The sequence below is a fragment of the Lycium ferocissimum genome, chromosome 2 (assembly GCF_029784015.1).
Source record: "Lycium ferocissimum isolate CSIRO_LF1 chromosome 2, AGI_CSIRO_Lferr_CH_V1, whole genome shotgun sequence".
Lineage (NCBI taxonomy): Eukaryota > Viridiplantae > Streptophyta > Magnoliopsida > Solanales > Solanaceae > Lycium > Lycium ferocissimum.
This window is the reverse complement of record NC_081343.1, coordinates 49,355,463-49,371,919: the sequence shown is the minus strand read 5'-3', so window position 1 is coordinate 49,371,919 and position 16,457 is coordinate 49,355,463. Positions and strand designations below refer to the sequence as shown.

General features: G+C 33.3%; 3 protein-coding genes across 3 annotated transcripts; all 3 read right to left on the bottom strand.

The window, feature by feature from the left end:
* Positions 1 to 2,031: 2,031 nt before the first annotated feature.
* On the bottom strand, positions 2,032 to 2,613 carry LOC132047693 (uncharacterized). Its single transcript, XM_059438701.1, has one exon. It carries the CDS (start codon positions 2,611 to 2,613, stop codon positions 2,032 to 2,034), a length of 582 nt encoding a protein of 193 aa, XP_059294684.1.
* Positions 2,614 to 2,638: 25 nt separating this feature from the next.
* LOC132047692 (uncharacterized) lies at positions 2,639 to 3,558 on the bottom strand. The gene is made up of 2 exons (XM_059438699.1): positions 3,288 to 3,558; positions 2,639 to 3,183 (listed from the first exon to the last, which is right to left on the bottom strand). Exons 1-2 carry the CDS (start codon positions 3,556 to 3,558, stop codon positions 2,639 to 2,641), a joined length of 816 nt encoding a protein of 271 aa, XP_059294682.1.
* A 4,085-nt stretch (positions 3,559 to 7,643) lies between these two features.
* On the bottom strand, positions 7,644 to 8,706 carry LOC132048152 (uncharacterized). Its single transcript, XM_059439072.1, has one exon. The coding sequence runs from the start codon at positions 8,686 to 8,688 to the stop codon at positions 7,897 to 7,899; it is 792 nt and encodes a 263-aa protein (XP_059295055.1). The 5' UTR covers positions 8,689 to 8,706; the 3' UTR covers positions 7,644 to 7,896.
* Between the last annotated feature and the right edge of the window lie 7,751 nt (positions 8,707 to 16,457).

Genomic DNA, 16,457 nt, shown 5'->3' with positions numbered 1-16,457 from the left:
AAATTTAAGTTGAAGCTGATACTAGGTGAAACTACACTTACATTATGTTGCAACAAGCATATGAATATAGGGTTGCCATACAAAATACTCACAACAATCACAATAAAGAGGTTACGGAGTGGTTATTTGATAGCTATTGGGAAGATGTTTTGGAATGTAAAGAATTTTTAGAACATTTTTATAATGCTACTCTTGCTTTTTCTAGACAATTTTATCCCGCGGTTACCGAAATTTTAGAGTACTTGGCCGAAATAGCTAGAGTTTTATTTGAGTATAAGGCAAAACCGGGTTATCAAGCGACTATTCATTCTATGAGGGAAAAATTTAAGAAGTATTATTTTCCCATACCAGCTTTATTCATATTGGTTCTATTTTAAATCCTTGTCTTAAAAATTCTTATACCATTCAGTTGGTTAGACAAATTTATGAATATTTAGAAATTACCACCGAGCAACCATCTTTATTTGAGGCCGAGAGAGCCATAGAAATTGAGCTTAAGTTTTTTTTTGAATATTATTCTAAGTTGGAAGAAAGTGTTACTCCTGTTGCTCTACCACCTAGTACTTCTACTTCTCAAAATAAAGGAAAAGACATGTCGAGTTTAGGTGTTTTTTGGAGAATGTCTTCTTCTACTAATCAAACTACTGCAAACTTTGATGAACTTCACTTTTATTTGTCGCAGCCATTGGTGAAAATGATCGTGCCCGAAGTGGACGTCTTAGGATTGTGGAAGAAATTCAAGGTGAATTATCCCGTACTTGCAAGAATGGCTCGGGATATCCTTAATGTTCAAATATCAACCGTGGCCTCGAAAAGTGCATTTAGCCAAAGAAGATAACAAATTGGAGACCATAGATACTCCTAATCCGAATTTAGCTTGCAAGTACTAGTTCGCGATTGGATTCGATCGGAGCAGCGCAACCAAAGGCTAGAGGCGAGGCAAGACGAAGAGGAAAAGATTGAACTTTTAATAGCAAGTGAAGGGTACCAAGATACTGATGAACTGAGATAGGACCAAATTTAGATGTTAGAGGGTACTAAGATGAACTGCGTACTAGATGTACGCAGGATTTTGCATAAGCAGTGTCACCACGTAAAAGAGTGACCAACTGAATAAATCACTATAATGATATCATATTATAAAAAGATAACTCAAATAATATTAATAAAACTCATTCCAAGTACATTATTACAATTCTCCTCGACGAAATTTCATCTTTTGAAAGGTATCCATAATATCTTCATTAGAAATAGTACTAAATACTTCTTTTTCTATATAAGGCACCAAACAACCACTCAAAAGTTCATCATCCATTCGATCAGTCTTAATCAACTTCATCACAGAGAAAGCTCTTTCAACTGTAGCAGTAGCAACTGGCAAAAGTAAAGCAAATTTCACTAGTCGGAACATGAGAGGATAAGTTCCATGCTTCTTTGTCTCTACTAGTTTCTTGGAAAAATCACAAAGTCCCTTAAGATCGGAAAACCTTTTATCATGATCACGGACATCAACAATATAATTCTCGAGCTGAAAACGAAGGTCAATCCTAGCATGTTTATCAAAATCATCAGGATACAACTCAGCTAATCTCAATATTTTTTCAATGTTAAAGCTTGAAAAAGAAGTCACCGGTTCAAGCAAGCAATTCCAAGAAGCAAATCAGTTGTCTCCTCATCAAACCGATTATTGAGTTCTTGACGTTGCCAATCAATAATTTTATAAAATATTGCAACTTGGTAGTGATGTAAAACAGTATACTCCGCAACTCTCCGACATGATCTTCCAAGGATAACATAAAACTCATCAAATTTAGGTATCGAAATATCATATTTGATACAAAATTTAGATACCATATCAATAAGTGAATCCCAACCTTCTTCTCTTAGTTTTTGCAGTCGCTCCTTTACCACTCCAACAAGTAGCATGGCATTTGCAATGTCTTGCTCTTTCTTTTGAAAAGCTGCATTAAGCTCATTTGTGATTGCTAAAACAATGCGCATGAAGTGCAAATACGAAGACAACCTCAAATGTTAAACATGCTTTAAGATATCCTTTGCCCTACACTTTTCTTCAAAACGGGCATTAACAGCAATAGCATCAAGTACATCAATGATAGGACTAAAAATAAGAATAAAATTTTTAAAGGATTTGTAGTGAGATCCCCATCTAGTATCATCGGCTCGAGCAAGACCTAATTCTTGATTCAAGCCCCTACCAGTTTCAAGCTCACCTTTACGTAATGCTTCTTTAATTTCTTTTGCTTGAGATTCACGAAGTTCATCTCTACGCTTGAAAGAAGCTCCAACCATATTTAATATATCAGAAACCAACGATAAAAGTTCCTGCACTTCATCACATCTTCTAGAAATCGCAACAAGAGTTAACTGGAGTTGATGAGCAAAACAATGAATAGAATGAGCACCTTTACTTTCTTTTTGTATCAATATTTTAAGCCCATTTAAATCTCCTTGCATATTGCTTGCTCCATCATAACATTGTCCACGTATATAAGATGGGCTTAAAGAATGTTGAGCAAGTAAACCAACAATTTCATTTCTTAGGGACAAAGCACTAGTATCACGAACATGAACAATACCAATAAACCGCTCCATTACACTCCCCTTCTATCAACATACCTCAAAACAATAGCCATTTGCTTTTACATGACACATCACGAGATTCATCAACTAATATGGAAAAGTAATCATCATTTAAATCCTTAATGATATACTTAACTGTTTCCATCTTACATGCAGTGATAATATCCCTTTGAATGTATGGAGAAGTCAAATGATTATTCTTTGGAGCTTTTTTAAATGGATCAGCAATATTATCACATCGTTTAGTATACCATCTAAGAAGTTCAATATAGTTACCTTTATTAAAAGATGATTCGTCTTCACGATGCCCCGGAAATGATAATCCTTGGTTCAAAAGATATCTTATCACATCAATTGCAGCTTCTAAACGAGTTCGGTATTCTAACTTTTGTTGATCAGACTGTTTAGCAAGTACACTTTGAATGGATTGTTTTTGTCTTATCAAATCTTCAGCATTTCTTCTTGACTGATTATGAACGTTGTTTGGTCCGCCAATATGCTCATTAAAACTTTTCTTCTTATTCCAACTTGTAAAACCTATACTTGAAAATACCTCTCCTCCCCCTTGATTGATGTTTTCATCTTGAAACAAATAGCAGTAGAAGCAAAAGTTGCATCTTTTGTTACACTATATTCCAACCAATCATACTCATCAAGCCATTTAGAATTAAAACGACGCCACTTACCATACATATATCTCTTAGGAAACAAGTGCTTTCGAGGTTGGAAGGGACCTTGATGAATATATGATCTCCTTATTGCATCATGGTCATTTGGATGATATTTTCGAATAGCTAATCTTTCCCCAGGATCAATTGGTAAGGAACTTAAATCAATTCCTTCATTTTGTCGATGTTGTTCCGACTCATTAATTTTTTCTTCCAAGTCAATTGAATCTGGAGTTGTTGAACTTAGCTTTGGACGCTTGGAAGATACTTTATGATAATATCGCTCCATTGAAATTTAGGCTAATGTGATGTAATTTGCACAATTAGTAATTAAGGATCAAATATTTATTTAGAGATAGAATGATATGATAGAATTAAATTATTATTTTTTTTGTTATAACTTATAAGACATAAAAAGTTTGTAAGCATTTTCCCTTTGACAATCTAGACTTCTTCTCATTTTTAATTCTAAAATTCGACAGGATTCGCATACTATACATAAATAGGATAAAATATTGATTAGTTCAGTAACTACAATATATAATTGCATTAAATATGTGTTATGGATGCCTTCAGAAAATAAAATCGAACTCTGTTCTCAAATTCAAATTTTAACCATCTCGATATTAGCAAGACGTAAAATAAAAAGTTCATGTCGATAGCTCTTACGAGGATTAAAAACCATAAAGAAAAAATAAAACATAGGTAAATTTAAATATCAATATAATGAACACTAAATAATTTCATTGTAGAAATTAGAAAGAAAATACATTATTGTCATGAAAAAATTGCAAGCACTTAATAAAATATTATGGTGAAGAAAGTGCTAACCTGATGTGGCAATCGGGATAAAGAACGAGAAGAACTTATATTCTAATTTGAAAGGGCAGCCATCAATTATATTTTAATTGATAAAAGAATTTTTAAGGTTATGACTTATGAGTTCTTTTTAGGGTTTTAGCTTTTAAGTTACTTGACCAATTTAGTAAAGAATTAGAGTAGGAAAAAGACTAAGTTATTTCTTGGTTTTAGGACTATATTTTTTGGTTTTAGGACTCACCGCCGTGTTGTTCCATTTTCCATTTTTAGTTATTTTATTGATTTAGAATTTAAATTATAGATAAGCCAAAAAAAAAAGTGAGGCCTTGCCATTTAACCCGCGACCTTGCCGTCAGAATAGAGCCCTTTATCAATAGCCCAACACACAGCTTTGTGCTGAAGCAGTGTCACATTTTTATTTTTCCTTTTACTTTCGTTCCATTTATTTTTTATATATGTATATTTAGTAAAAATTTAAATGACAATAGTCGCACGTAACACCCCTCGGACCAACATAAATCCGCCCCCGCTACAAATAGAGCTGTATGTTCCTCAACTAGTGAACTCCAGTGTAAGACACGAAGAAAGTGAGTATAAAACTTATAAGTCTAATGCATTGCTCCCAAGAATTTGATCGAGACAAATCTAGAATAAACATGCATTTATATCATATCATAATTAGATATTTAAAACATTTCATATGCAGCTTCGTTGTCAAATCATAAACGTTGTAAATCATAGTATCGAAGCTTGTCGGAAACATAACTTGTGCTGGCCCACTATTCTTTTCGTTGTTTAAACAATTATTGCTCGACATGACATATAATTCCCTTCCATTCCACGTTGCACTTGTATCTCAACATTTAACTGCAACAATTTACAGTATTTTTTTTATGGCCACGTTACGTTACACTTGTATCTCTAACAATACTAAGTGCACCAATTTGCATTTTTTTTATGGCCACGTAACGAAGTAAGGCCACAAGGCATCATGATAGTAAATAGAATGAGAATTGCAAGTCTGAATTGAAATTGCGAATTGCAGACCATATATCACTTACTTGTTGACCTCCTTTTCTTTTTAAAAACAAAAATATTATCCACAAGAATTAATAATTTGATGTTAGCATGCATATACTGATTTCATCGATCGCTCAATATGCATATAATAGCTAAATAATTTAGGGATGGCAATAGGGCGGGTTAGGGGGCAAACAGGTTAAGGGCAAGCCTCGACATATATTAAGATTTCGACCCGCCCGCCCTCGCCCCGTTTAAATTTTTAAAGGCACCTAAAATCGCTCGTCCCGTTTACCGCCCCATTAATACCGGGCTCGCCCCGCCCCGTTTATATTATCTTTCATTTTTACTCTTTATTTTTCACTTCGAAGCATGATCTTAAAAAACAATTAGATGAATGATTAGTTCCTAAAATTGGATTTTTTCTTTTGATCATTCAAATTTCAAAATAGAACTAGAATTTACATATTTTACTATGTTTAGCATGAGAATATACAAAACCATCTTTAGTATAATTAAATAAGCTTGAAGGAATGTCTGAGTTAAAAAAATGATTTATCTTAATTACTAAAGACAAACTTGTGATGTAAGTATATTTGGCAACTAACAGTATTTCACCTTTTTGTACGTCTTTTTAGTGATTTCTTCTAAATGAATATTGTTAATCGTAAGATCAATTAATTAGGCGATCACTTTTGCGATAAATAGGAAAGGTTTTGTACAAGCTTAAACAAATAGAATAGTTCTATTCTTGGGGTTTACTTCATAAGTTTAGTTTATAATAAAAAAATATTGATTTTAATTTATGCTAGAAGTCACATTTTAACAAATAAGAATTTAATAACGGAAATAAACGAAATCTTACAAACTTCCAAGCAATCATGCTTATTCTTTTAGTAGTAAAGAACGACGCTTCAAAATGTGGATTCAAACTAAAAACAAGAATAAAATAGTCATTTTTTACCAACCCACTTATAACCCATTTAACCCCGTCACCTAACCTATTAAAAAATTTCAAAATTTAAATTTTGCCTTTAACCCGCCCTCGCCCCGTTTATATGTTTCCATCGCCCCCGCCCTATTATGACTTTGCCACCTTGCCCCCGCCCTGCCCTACCCTAATTGCCATCCCTATAAATAATGTTGAAAAATAATATTAATATCTCAAAAAGAATTGTTACGTTCTAACGTACTTTGAAGTAGTAACGACCCCTTCCTTCCAGCATTGACCACTACTATTATTCAATGACATTTGAATAGCTTTGGATACAATTTGTGCAAATTGTATATGGCCGTTGATGATAGCATTGATTGGCTTTGGCAGTTTCAGATTATTGCTTTGAATTGTATTTTATTCTTTACTGTCACTTAATTCTTAGACCTTTATTTGCATTTATAGTAAACCTTTTACTAGCCATTAACCCTTCTTTAAAACCATAACAATACGTTGCAGCAAACCTTAAAACCTTGAATTCCATTTTGATGAGGTCTTCACCGATATATATATTGTCTCAAACCTTTTCCTTTGGGAGTGAAAAAGATACCACGAGAAATTCTCCTTCCTACATTTTATGCTGGGTTTTAAATTTTTTAAAATAATTTTTTGTTAGATTAAAAATTTCCCTAGTTTTGTGCTTAGAAAAGCTTTGAATCAACAGGAGATACATTAAATACAGGTGGAAATATCCTAGAACGATGTCTTGGATTAAATGCGCCGAAAAACTTTCAAGAACTTCTGCCAAAGCGTTAAGTGATCAAGTATTTTAAACAAGGTTCGTGATCGATCAAGTATTTTCCGTAAGATTTCCAACAAATAATTCGGTCACCCTTTTTCTATATATAGTTTGACCCTATTGAGTTGATGCATCGTCTGCATATCATGAATATGTTAAAGCAATTTGCTAACTCCAACTTGAAGGAACATTTTCAATTAGGACGTCAAACATATGATGATTATCGGGAAAAATAAATCAGCATCCTCAACCTGCCGGCTGATGGAATATATAAGCTACTCTCTTCCATCTTATTACTTAAAGCAAGTTAATTTCTCTTTGCAAGTGGAAGAGGAATAATTTTTCTTTTAAAAAAAGAATCACTTAATTATTTCCATTTTGGTTCTCTATTTAACGTCATATTTTACCTTGTAATCCTCAGAACCTTTCATATATATATATATATATATATATATAACTCGATGTATATGTTAAGCGAGGTAAAGTAATTAGAACTACAAATTAATATACATAATCGCATAACAAGGAGGTTGTACTGCCGAGGATAGGGAATAGAGGCGAATGCAAACTTTAAATTTTATGGTTTCAACATTTAAGGTTTTTAATACTGGACTCATCTGTCACTAATTGCTGCCACTGATTGGAGGAGGTCGAGGAGAAACTTTCACGAATAAATCTATAGCCTTTACCTACACTCATTAATATATAGTATTAAGTAAAACATGGAACACGAGACAACCAAAAAATAACATACTATTATATAGCTAGGGAATTCATTTGTATGTTTCAAATAATAAGCCCACATTTAATAGTTGGTAATTAGCTTTTAGTGAGTTTTTACCTATCTACTATGCTCGGCCTCGTAAATATATATTGGGATCACCTAATTAAGAACTGCATCCTCCATAAGTGGAGGAAAAACTTTTAAGTCTAAAGCCTTTACATACACTCATTATTAAGAAAAACAAAACGGAACACAAGACAACCAAACAAAAACCTAGTAATAGCTATGGAGAGACAGCTATATATATAGGAGTAATACTTATAGATTTCGCCTAAGTTTGGCGGTTTCTAGCAATAGCTTGAAGTCTAATCTGCCTATTAAATCTTTGAATAAACTCCTCCACTCTCCTATTTAACTCTTCCACTGACATATCTGAGAACTCATCATTAATTTCTTCATCTCCATTTACTACTAAATCATATCTCTCAGATTTTGACCTTTGAATCCCATTTACCTTGTTCTCATTCTCATTTGTCTCCACATTTATTATTGCTTTTAAGTCTGAGTTACTCCGAGTACATTTGGCTTCACCACTTTTCTTCTTCTTCTCATCTTTTTTATGATCAACTTCATATTTATGGTCAATAACGTTGATTATTTCTTCTTCTTGTTTGTTATTTTCCAAGTGAACCACATCTTTTATTTCTTCTTCTTCTTCTTTTGTCATAATGACCTCTTCATGAGGAGTAATAATCTCCTTTTTTTCAATAGTATACGGAGAATATTTAAATGATGAAGTACAAATAGTACTCTTTTCTTGACAATATATCAAGTATTCTTGAAATGAATAGTCTTGATCACTAGATGAAGAAGAGAAAGAGCCAAAATTAAAATCAGCGGCAATGATGAGAATGAGGGTGTTGGAGATGAAGAACCAGAAGTTGGTGGTGCTAACAAGAGTATATGGGGAGAGGTTGAAGATATAAAAGATGGAAACATACATGATAATTGAAAATACAAAAGCCCAAAAAGATAACCTATTTCCTTTTTGAGGAACATTAATATTCCTGAATTTGGTAAGTTTTATAGGGTTTTCTATTATATTTGGCTGAGGCATGGCCATTTGAAGAGGTTTGAGTCTCGTGGAGGGACTTTAGATTTTGTTTAAGTGAGGATCCCGAATGAAGAGGGAATTTATAGTGGAAAATACAAGAGAAAGGGACGGATAAATCATGATTAATCTAGATTCTATTATTAATGTTGCTAATAATTGAGATAGTAACTGTCGTTACATGTAAATCCTTCGTAGTAAAAAAGAATTCCACTAAATGTAAATCCTTCGTAGTTACTGTCGTTGTATCGACGTGAAGTTTAAAAAAGAAATGAATATTTTTAGAATTTATGATTTAAAACAAGTCATAACATCATTGGTTATAAATTTTTTGAAACTTCTAATCCTAAACATGCCTTAATATTTGTATAGTTATAAAACTTCTCATAAAAGCATAAAATAAAAAATGTAAAGTTAATTACTTTTAAATTTAAAAATATATTGTTCTATTTGAAACGAACTAAAAGGAAAAACATGTAACATAATTGGAAGGAGGAATATTACTCCAATCATAGTTCCTTCTAAGATTCAATCAAAATTCTTGTGAGACAGATGTAGGTGCGATAGTTTAATATTATATTGCAGTTTGACATCTTTTTACCTATTCTTTCTACAAATTAATCAAAATCTATCATTTCTTGTCAACAAAAACGGCTGCATGGCCATTTAAAAAAGAGTCTCTACAGAAAGAAATAGTTAAAAGGGGGAAATTTTGATAATATGTCTCGCACCCTTTCCTAATTATTAGTAGTAAATGTGAAACTTACATTAAAATATTAAATTTTTCAATCTTGTAAATGTTTCATTGGACGAACATTTGCAATGTTACAGCTATCCCATCAAACTCATAGCAACTGTCCTATGAGTACAATAAGTAATAATGCAGTATTGATTAAAGAACCGGACGTGCAGCCTGCAGGTGGTGAGAAATATACAGTCTGCATGTATCTTCTAATATCTTTGGGAGTTCAAATGATTAATTGGAGCTAGGAGCCCGTTTGGATTCACTTATAAGTTGGATAGTGAACCGGCTTATAAGCCATTTGTAATTTATTTGAGTGTTTAGTTGAAAATAAAAGCGAATTTTTTAAATTAAGTTAAAAGTGTTTAAAATAAGCCAAAACCAAAAAGTTACTTAGTTTTTATTTTTTTTGGCTTAAAAGCGTATTTGGTTTAACAACTTTCTTGCTTTTATCCCTTATATTTTACATTAATTCCAATACTACTCTTACTTCTAAAATCTTTAAGCACTTTTATCCAAACACTTAATTGCTTATTTATAAAATAACTTTCAGCACTTAAAAAGTACTTTAAAGTGCTTAAAACCCACTTTTTTTCAGCTAATCCAAACGGGTTCTAGGTCACGTCCCTTAATAACACTTTGGACAACATTTTGAAAGAAAAAAAAAGATCAAATTTTTATTCGTTTTTGAGTTTTTTTTTTTATGGTTCTAAGGTGCAAACACAATAGATGTAATTAGGAGAAGGATTTAGTCATCAAAATCCAACATTAACCTTTAGGAGATATCAGTTTTACAATTGATGATTGCTACTCAACTCTTCTTTAATATTATTATCGCAGCCCAAAGAAGAAGGAAAAAAGAAATTAAAACAAAAGAGCAAGTGTCATGCAATGTAGTACTTGACAATGTATCGGTTGCTTTTAAAAAATTGTAATGGAATAGCTTCATAAATTTGTTTGATTAAACAATCATTGAAAGCTTGGTGGTTATCTGCTAGATGGGTGTAGTTTTCACAACTGATATCATAAAATCCAAAAACATAGGTTAGTACCAAAAACCGTCCTCATCTTATGCATATAATTGTGTTTGTGGACCCTTTTCCCCCAACATGTGCATTAATTTTTTAAAGTCACAGCCTGACAAATGTACGTTTCTAACTCCCTTCATGGGCTCAATCAGCAGCATATTTATCCTTACGTGGCAGCCAAGTCATGCCACGTCTTTACTTGTGGAAATCATATATGTCAATTATACTGTGCAAAATTTTAGGTATTGATTGATTAAGTTGAAATATGATAATATGTTTTTTTTTTTTGGTATTTTCAATGCCTTCAAATTCTATTTTAATTTTTCACTTGGTGTCGGTATCCACGCTCAATTAATTTTGATTTGCATAAGAAAATCTTATTTTGGAGTAAAGCTAGCTAGCGTTTTCTATCAAAGATGACTTTATTTTCAATATTCAAACCCAAAATCTATAATTAAAGACTAAGGGGTACTTACCACCACATCATAACTTTGCCGGTAAGGTCTTCAAGCTAATATCTTGCTCTTTTTTTTTTTTTTTTTTTTTTTTTTTTAAAGGGAGATCGCAGACTAGTTACAAGGAAATATTCGATTTTCATAGTTAGTTCTTCTTTTAATTAATGTACTGAACACTAATTATGGCCAATATTAAACTATGTGGGGCAATTTGCAGGATTGTCCTTCACTAGGGGTGGTCTTTAATTTTTGCCCCTCAACTTGGTGGTATTTAACTTTTGCTCTTCGCTAAAAATTTCTTGGTTTCGGGTTCGAACCCCCGCTCAGTCAAAATTTTAAAAAAGATTCGCAAGGTAGAGTTTGAATTCGCAAGGCAGAGTTTTGCCTTCAAAACTGTGCCTTAAGGAAGAATTTTGGCCTTAAGGCATGCAAATTTTGTCTTGCGAATCTAAACATCTGCCTTGCGATATATTTTTTTTTTTTACTGAGCTGGGGTTCGAACCCACAACCTCGGGGCATTAGGCAAAGGGCAAAACTTAAAGACCACCAATTTGAAGGAAAAAAATTAAAGACCACCCCCAATGAAGGACAATCCACGCAAAAAAAAAAAAAGAACTATTTGTAATTTTTTGTATAACTTTAATTTAGGTTGAAAGTTTTATCAAAAGTTCACCTGATAAATTGTAGTGAAATGTGTTTTTGTAGATTTAGGGTGTGTTCGGTACGTAGGAAAACATTTAAAATTGTTTTCCAATTTTCTCATGTTTGTTTTGATCAAAATTTTTGAAAAATATTTTCTTTAGGAAAATAAGTTCCTTAAAAATGGGGAAAATAACTTCCCTAATCAAAGTAGGGAAAACAAGTCCACAATTGACATTTCACCAACCACCCTACCACCACCCAACCCACCCCCGACCACCAAACCCCAACAACTCCCACAACCCAAAGCACCTCTCCCACCCACCCCACCCCCATTTTTTTTTCTTTTTAAGTTTTTCAAATTTTTTTTTTGAGTTTTCTACACCACCCATCCCCCTCCCCCCCGTTCCGTGGGACCCCAACCCCCTGTCCAAAAACTATTATTATTTTTCTTAAAAAAAGTTTTAAAAAGTTTTTTTTGTTTGTTTTTTAACACCACCCACACTCACGACCCCCCCCCCTCCCCCCGTCCCAAATTTTCTACTTCATCTTTTATTTTACCTTTGAATTTTTTTTTTTATAAAAATTGAAGGTTGCGTGGTTAAATTTGGTGTGGGGTGGATAAGAAAAAAATTTTCATTTTTTATAAAAGTTAAATAAAATATATGAAATAGAAAATTTGTTGGGGGGGTGGGAGGGTTGGATAGCATGGTGGTGTGGGGTGGGGTGAAAGAGGGTGGTGGTGTGAAGGGGTAGGGGGTGAAGATGAAGTGGTTGGAGGGTGGTGGTTGGATGGGCATGGGTGGGGTGGGTGGGTGCTTGGGGTGGGTGGTGGGTGTGGGGTTGGTTGTGGTATGGGGTGGTGGGGTGGGAGGGCATGGGTAGTATTTTTCAAAAAATATTTTCTATCGACCAACCGAATATGAAAAAATAAATAAGAAATTCACTTATTTTCCACTACCCAACCGAACATAAGAAAATAAGTACAAATTCACTTATTTTCCAAAAACACATTTTTCAGGAAAACATTTTCCTCCATACTGAACACACCCTTAGGTTAAGCATAAGACACGGAAATTTTTCTGACTTTAATTGCTTGCCTAAGGAGGAAGAATTGATGAGGGATGTCAAAATGAGGGGAGAAAATTGTGTCATTTGTCTACTTCTTATTTGCTCTCTACTATTAATTTTACGTTGTTGCTTGGTCAAATTTATAAGTAAATTGTGTAGTTTTTAATCATGGTTCGCAAAATAGGGCTATAGGAACATAATTTAATTGATTAGTAATTCATAGGAAAATCCACAGAAATAAAGACAAAATAGGGCTATAGTAACATAATTAGCTCTGTGAAACTTATGATCACAAGAACATAAGGCACGAATCATGGCGCACTTAAGTATCGGATATGTTCAACCATAAAACTTTATAGATTTGCAAAAGCAAGAATTTCCATGTCAATTATTGTCTTTCTTCATGCGTATGACAAGCAAAATAGCACTTAATTATTCGGTTAATATACTGCTACAAATATTCACTAAAAAGTGTCACGACCCTCACAAGGGACGTCTTAGAGCCTGTTTGGATGGGCTAAAAAAAAAAAAAAAAAAAAAAACAGTTTATAAGCTAAAAAAAAAATATAAATTGAGATTATTTTAAGACAAAACGATTATGTTCTTACTACCCAAACACTCAAAAGTTTGAAACGGGCTTTATAAGTCGTTTTCAAGAACTTATAAGCTAAGCCAAACGGGCTCTTAGACAGCTGATTGCTACATAACTTGCTGCCGGCAGAGAAAGCTCAAATAATAGCTTCCTTTCATTCATTATTGATGTTCAGCCAAAAATATATATATTTACTTATTGTTTGTCTCACATTTTAATACTTTAATCGTTTTTTGAGGATTAATTAGATTGCTTTGTGTTTAATATTATATTTTTATTATGTAGGAATAAAGCGGTGTAAGGACGAAGAGGTTTTATGCAAAACAAAAAAAAAAAAAAAAAAAAAGAGAGAGAGAAGGAGACAACAAGTGGTGGTCCAATCATTAGGCAATCATTGCCAAAATGATTAGACCTTTTAAATGAAGGAGGGAATTGAATTGAGAAGGAGCAGAAGTACGTACCTGGCAGTTGGAGACGTTCAGCTGTCGTCGCACAGCCAACGCCACAAAAGACGTTCTCTTAATGTTTTTTTTTGGCCTTTCACGCAGTCCGCTATTTTTTTCCGGTCTGAGTTGGATTTGAATTTTTAAAAAGTCTGGACCTTATAGTACTCTATAAATACATATTATATCGGGATTTTACACAATTTTGGACCTAGAGAGAGTTTGAAACCACCGTGGAGACCGTAGTTATAGGATTTTAATTTATTATTTTTCCTCCATATCTATATGGAGCTAAACTCTTTAGTTATAAGATTTTTGACACAAACATGAAAGTTGACGTTTGATTATTGTTTATATCTATTGAATTTTCATCTTTGGGTTGCTTATTTATTCTTGTGCTTAATTGTTTGATTATTTGGCCAATAGTTAGACACTATCTGTGGTGCGTGAGTTGGAATTGAAAGAGGGAATTCACGTACGTAATAAGAATAAATAGAGTTTGTTCGATTTAATCGTGTCGCTATTGAGGATAGAAATATACCCTTTAACCCTACTCAGTTGGATACAGAGATATAAATGCGTTCTTGTTACTTCTTGCGATCATAGAAATATAGACCTTAAGAGTAGCATCTACAGGCTTGTGAGTAGTTCGAAAGAATATCATAAAGTTAACATCAATCTATCAACTAGTAACCCAGGAAATAAAAATAGGTATATTGGAAGACTCAACTATATTGCTAGTGGTCATAACCCTAGATCTATCTCTTCTCCAATAAAAATCCGATCTTTCTTGGTTGAAGCTCATTATTTATTTGCTTTTATTTTTAGTTAGTTGATAATTATATTTTTGGATTTTATTTCTTGTTTACATAATTAGCATTAGTTTAATCTAGCTAACGGTTAATCATAAGTCTCTCTGGGTACGATATCTGGACTTTATTCCTATATTACTTGTACGAACGCGTATAATTGCGTGTGCATTTGAAAGCAATAATTATTATGCTAAGTTTCTGTGTTAGTACTCCACGCTTTTTCGAAGAATCCTGAACCCATAAGCATATGGCCCGGTAGCCCTTGCCTTTTTGTCGGAGCTTCATAGGCATTAGCCCGTTCTTTAATTAGATAATTAGGTGCTAGGATATGAGCTATCTTCTGTGAGGAGTCAAACGGACATATAGCCTGCTATTAAAAAAATATTATCCTGTATTTTCACCTATAAAATTTGAGATTCTAATTATTATTTTCATTATAAAGGTTGAAGAACGGCCTATTTATAAATCAATCCTAGCATATTGCTGTGGAACATATGATGAGGCTGCAGCAAAAAAAAAAAAAAAAACCAATCCCCTTGCTGACTTTACACCATCACTGCACAGGTTGTGTTTGCTTAGCTTCTAGTTTGTTCAAACTAGCAATTACATTAGATTGCCAAAAGTTAGAAAGATGTGGGCATGTATAATCTTGTAACACCTTACATATATTTTCCAACAAGGTTCCATTACTTTTTATTTACCTTGATCCGTTTGTGATGCATTTTGCTAGAATGCTATAACTAATAGTCTAATGAATCTTTTTACCATTCTGCTTCAAGCTTCAATCTTTTGTCCGTCTAGCACATATTATCTTTGTTGGAAATATTAACAATATTAATTAGTAAAATGAACAAAATAATAGAATCAACTTATCGGATCGGACTACGGTGCAAATCGTTTAGCCCGGTCGCTCCCCAAGGTTCCACAATACTTCCAAACACTTGCACTAGTGGCGGGAAGTTTTGAGTTTGCACAAACGCAATTGCCCAGAAATTAGAGGGAAAAGAAGAGAACTTTTTAAGAAAACGAAAAGATGATTTTTCGTGTGTATTATGTTCACCAATGACACAACTTATAATAGGAGATGGCAAAAGCTGTTACAAAGAGGAGACTTAATGGAGGTTGATGAACAATAATGGAATTAAAGGACCATTATTCCATATGTTACAAAATTCATTTGGTAGAATTAATGGAATCGATGGATCATTATTCCATATGTTACAGAATTCATTTGGAAGGAATGAATATGTTCATATTCTTGTAACGTATCTATATTCTTTGCATTACACAAAAGCACAAAAGGTATGATTAATTTTATCAATCTCCCGCTAATGCAAAGATAAATAGTAAAAACAAATTTTGGGCAAAAGGAAGGAACATGTACTTAAGTGTCAATATCTTTCGATTTGAATTGACACGTGGTGAAGTGAGGCAACAACTAATATTCACAAAGTGAAGTACTCTTGAACTGAATGAACATAAGTTGAGACTCCCACAAACACATACGATATCCTTAATTTTATGCTAACTCCGCGATACTAATAAAGTGCTTTTATGGTCATGCACACACCTCAGGTCTTATAAGTGCTGAAAGACGGCTCAATTGCAAACTGTCTCTTAAGTTTGATGACAATGAATTCAGTATCCAATATGTCACTATGTCATCACATCTCTCCCATTGCATATAACTTGGATCATCTGGACTTGGTTTAACAATTTTACCATTGATTAAACCAGTATTACTCTTCACAGATAGAGCTCTAAGAACTGCTCTTCTCCACGACCTATAACCAGCTCCATCAAAGACTGCAGGCAACAGTGAAGATCCTGCATTCTCTGATGGATACATGTAAAATAGACTAGTAATGTCCACAGTGGCTGTGGATGATGTATATGTGGATGAATTGTTATCGACTTGGAACTTGAGTTTCAACCATTGTTATCCTTCAAGTAGTTACTTGTGCAAACTTAATCAAGGTAGGACTTCAACTAACCAATT